The 4,482-nt window shown below is 36.3% G+C and overlaps 1 protein-coding gene across 2 annotated transcripts; it reads left to right on the top strand.

Annotated features, from left to right (window-relative positions):
• The first annotated feature begins 1,836 nt into the window (after window positions 1-1,836).
• On the top strand, window positions 1,837-2,312 carry LOC150010003 (cytochrome c oxidase subunit 6C-like). Of its 2 annotated transcripts, none has more exons than XM_090279253.1 (2): window positions 1,837-2,006; window positions 2,255-2,312. In XM_090279253.1, the coding sequence occupies exons 1-2, from the start codon at window positions 1,837-1,839 to the stop codon at window positions 2,310-2,312; spliced, it is 228 nt and encodes a 75-aa protein (XP_090135379.1). The 2 variants fall into 2 exon arrangements, with proteins under 2 accessions (XP_090135379.1, XP_090135380.1); XM_090279254.1 differs by having other exon boundaries at window positions 1,837-2,017; window positions 2,266-2,312.
• Window positions 2,313-4,482: the final 2,170 nt, after the last annotated feature.

Here is a 4,482-nt window from a genome sequence, read left to right as displayed (position 1 = left end):
AAGAAAGAAAGAAAGAAAGAAACAAATAAATAAATTATTTAAAAAAAAAAAGAAGTGAGAAAAGTATCTGAGTAGACAATTCTCCAAAGAGGAAACACCGATGGCCAACAGACATAGGAAAAGAGGTTCAACATCACTCATCACCAGAGAAATGCAAATTAAAACCTCAATGAGATATCACTTCACACCTGTCAGAATGGCTACCATCAATAAATCAACAAACAACAAGTGCTGACAAGAATGTGGAGAAAAGGGATGTGGGAATGCAGATTGGTGCAGCCACTGTGGAAGCAGTATGGAGTTACCTCAAAAAATTAAAAATTGAACTGCCTTGTGATTCAGTGATTTCACACTCTGGGAATATATATGCAAAGAAACCTGAAAAACTAATTCAAAAGAATATATGAACCTCTATGTTCATTGCAGTGTTATTTACAATAGCCAAGATTTGGAAGCAGGCCAAGTTCCCATCAGCAAATGAGTAGATAAAAAAGACGTGGTACATTTCCACAATGGAATACTAGTTGGCTGTAAAAAAGATGGAAATTTTACCTTTTGCAACAGCATAGGTGGACCTGAAAAGCATTTTACTAAGTGAAATAAGCAAGTCAGAGAAAGACAAATACCATATGATTTCACTCATTTGTGGAATCTAATGAACAAAATAAACTGACAAAGTAGAAACAGACTCATAGATACAGAAAACAGACTGACAGCTGTCAGAGGGGAGGAAGTGAGGAGAGCTGAGTAAAAATGGTGATGGTTATTAAACAACGACAACAAACCCTCCCAGACACAGACAACAGTATGGTGATTACAAAAGGGAAAGGAGGTTGGGTATAAGTAGGTAGTAGAGAGCAAAGTGGGGATAAATAGTGATGGAAGGAGACTTGAATGCTGAATACACTATACAATACACAGATGATGTATTATAGAATCATACACTGGAAACCTATGTAATTTTATTAACAAATGTCACCCCAATAAATTCAATAAATTTTTTTTTAAATGACATCATTCCTGAAATGCACTGAGAAGGGCACAGCATCACTTCTGTCTATCCTTGCCAAAAATGGATAACGAAATTTAATCATGAGGACATCAAAAATACCCAATTTGAAAAACTTCTTGCAAAATAACTGGTCAGTATTCTCCAAAAGTGTCAATATCATACAGGACAAATAAACACTGAAGAACTGTCTTAGATTGAAGGAGACTGAAAAAACATGAGAGCTAAATGCAATGTGTGATCCTGGACTGGATCCAGGACCATTTAAAAAAAAAAGTGAGACAGTTAGTGAAACTTGAGTAAGATCTGTATATTAGTTAATAGTATAATATCAAAGTTAATTTCCTTATTTTCATAATTATAGTATTATTATGTAGTTGTGAACATTAGGGAAGTTGGGTGAAGGATATATGAGAACTGATTTTTGGGTTTTGGTGATGAATTTTGTTTTATCTTTTTTTAAGTCTGACATTATTTTAAAAATTAAAAGTTTTAAAAAAGCCCTGATCTCCCCAGCCTACCTGTTAAAGTTGTTTACCTATCAAAATTATGGTTGAACTACAAGTACTGTAAGTAGGTCTTCACCAGCTTTCTCATCTGCTTTCATTTCATGTTCTATCTCTCTCTAATAAGCTGCCACATTCCTTTGTCCAGATGGTGCCATGCTCAATGGTGCCAGACCTAAGACAGAGTTATTTATACCTTAGCTAGCATAGACTTGTATATTCATTATGACAATTTTCTGGCAAATGAAAGAATGTTTTGTGCTAACAAAAATCAGTGTATGGATCCCAAAGGATGTTGGTATTGAGGAAATTACAACTACCATGTCTTCCCGTGCTCTGACAAAACCTCAGGTGTGTGACCTTCTGGCCAAATGTGTGCAATTTCATATTGTTGGAGCCATCCTTGTATCCCTGGGGGTTGCAGCTTCCTGTCAGTTTGGTGTGGCTGAACAAGGAGAGATGGCATATGCATATTTCTATAGAAATTATGATTCCAAGAAGATTTTTTTTAACAAACTGCTGTATGATTCTTAAAAAAGAAATAATTTGTTTGTTTATTTTTAGAGAGAGGGGAAAGGAGAAAGAGAGGGAGAAAAACATCACTGTGTGCTTGCCTCTCACTAGTGCCCCCAACTGGGGACCTGACATGCAACCTAGTCATGTGCCCTGACTGGGAATTGAACCAGTGACACTTGGCTCACAGGCCGACGCTCAATCCACTGAGCCACAGCAACCAGGGCTCCAAGAAAGATTTTGAGGAGGTGAGGAAGGCTGGTATCTTTCAGAGTACAAAGTGATCTTGGAATGTAAAGAATTTCTTTGGGTGGAATTTCATGGAAGTTTGTCACTGGCCTGTGTTCTTGAACTATGAAACATAAATGTTTGAGCCAATAAATAGTTTCTCCTGAGAAATAATTAAGAAATATTGTGAAAAAAAATCAATGTATGTATTATAGCAGTTTACCAGCATATAAAAGTAAAGTGCCTGGGGAATAATGCTTTTTTTTTTTCTAATTCACATAAAAATACAGAATTGGCTAGCAATAACTCTGTACTCCCATCCTCTCCAAAGCTACCGCCAAGATATAACCTCTCCTCCTGTAGATTATGTCTAGTCACAGGCCATCTCCTTAAGGGAGGAATAACCACCTTCTTCATCCAGTCTTCAGCAATAGAATGGAAACCTCTCAGATTTAAAAATGTCATGAGGTGTTATGTCCCCAGGTTCGTGTTGGGAAGCCTATAATGACCAGCCAACGTATAAAGAGGAAATGCAGCAGGAGCGGTTGTTAGACCTCAGGGTTGTGAGATAGATAGGTAATTCTCAAACTTTTCTCCAAAGGTCTGAACAGCAGAGGAGATTTACATCAGATGAGATGCTTTGGGCTGCAAGTAACAGAAAACCCAGCTCAAACTAGTTTAAACAATGAGTAAGTTTATTAACAGGCTGTCTAGAGCTCAGAAGGGCTCCAGGTCCAATACCATAGGAGTTTCACTCTATTTCTTTGATATTCTCTTGCTTTAGTCACCCTTTGTGTATCAGTTTTGTCTCCTGATTAGAGTCCTTGTTGTTAAATGGCTTACAGGAGAATTGGGGACACACTTTTTTGTTTATGTTCTATAAAAGAAAAAGAAAACCTTTCGCTCAACTGTGCTACAGAAACATTTCCCTTGAGTCTGATTGAGCCATCTTAGGTCATATGCCCACTTCTCTGCCAATAATACCCATCAAGGGAAAGCTGTACCCTAAATGACTGAAGTCTGCATTCCTACACCATTCAGTGGCAAGCTGGTGGGATTACCATGAGTGGTTTAAAGTAAGCAAGATACACTCCCAAAGATGAGGATGAGATTAAATTCCTTTGAGTCATGGGCCTTCTGCAGGAAGATTAAACCACCTGAACAAAATCAGGGTTTGCTCAGGGAAAGGAGTGGGGACACTGGAAGCTGAAGAAGTGAATTCTTGACCTTGTGAATCTAAGGTGTTGACCCATCATGATCCTCTACAAACAGAATATTTGATTGTTATTTTTTCTTTTTAAAACTGGGTTATACTGCTATGGGAAATAGCATGGAAGTTCCTCAAAAAGTTAAAAATAGAGCCATCATATGATCCAGCAATCATACTGCTGGGTATATATCCAAAGAAATTGAAAGCAGGATTTCAGAGATATATTTGCATACCCATGATCACAGCAGCACCATTCATAATAACCAAGAGGTAGAAGGAACCCAAATATCCAGCAACAAGTGAATGGCTCAAAAAAACTTGTTAAAAATGAAGAAAGTCCTGTCACAAGCTATAGCATGAATTTACCTTGAGTGCATCATGCTAAGTAAAAGATTGTCACAAAAAGACAAATATTGTATGATTTGAGTTATATGCAGTATATAAAGTAGTCAAATTTATAGAAAAAGAAAATAGAGTGGGGGTTATGAGGGGCTAGGAGAGGGGGGAAGAAAGAAGAGTTGTTTTATATTGGGTAAAGAGTTTTAGATTTGCAATAGGAAAAAGTTCTGGAGATCTGTTTCAGAACAATGTAAATATACTTAACACTACGGAACTGTATACTTAAAAATAATTAAGGTGGCAAGTTTTATGTTATATTTTTTTATCACAATATATTTTTTTTAATTTGGAGGAAAATGGGTTATAAAAGTCCCTTCATAAATCCGTTTTAAACATAAATGTTCCCAACAAAAAAGAAATAGATACAGAAAAGAAATAAAACTCTCTTCAGATAATGCAAAAGGAAAATAAGAAAAATATTGTCAACATGCTCAATAACAAAGAGCTGATCTCTTTTTTTATTATATAAAGTACAAGCAAAAGATAGACATACTTAAAATGGAACATGGGAGCAGATACACAGCCCTAGACATTCTTCAATAAAAGCAAAGTAAGATTTGGTTTGTTTGTTATGTATTCAAATGGCATTGTTTTCTTATATATACACTTCCAGAAGA

Source organism: Furipterus horrens, unplaced genomic scaffold (genome assembly GCF_987537825.1).
Source record: "Furipterus horrens unplaced genomic scaffold, mFurHor1.1.pri manual_scaffold_5, whole genome shotgun sequence".
Lineage (NCBI taxonomy): Eukaryota > Metazoa > Chordata > Mammalia > Chiroptera > Furipteridae > Furipterus > Furipterus horrens.
The sequence above is the reverse complement of the archived record's forward strand: the minus strand, read 5'-3'. Positions and strand labels throughout refer to the sequence as shown.

Excerpts from the sequence above, each read along its gene's own strand:
- LOC150010003 (XM_090279253.1), top strand. The coding sequence starts at position 1,837 with ATGTCTTCCCGTGCTCTGACAAAACCTCAGGTGTGTGACCTTCTGGCC. Across the intron at positions 2,007-2,254 it reads TATTTCTATAGAAATTATGA|CTCCAAGAAAGATTTTGAGG; the intron begins TTCCAAGAAGAT and ends CAGCAACCAGGG.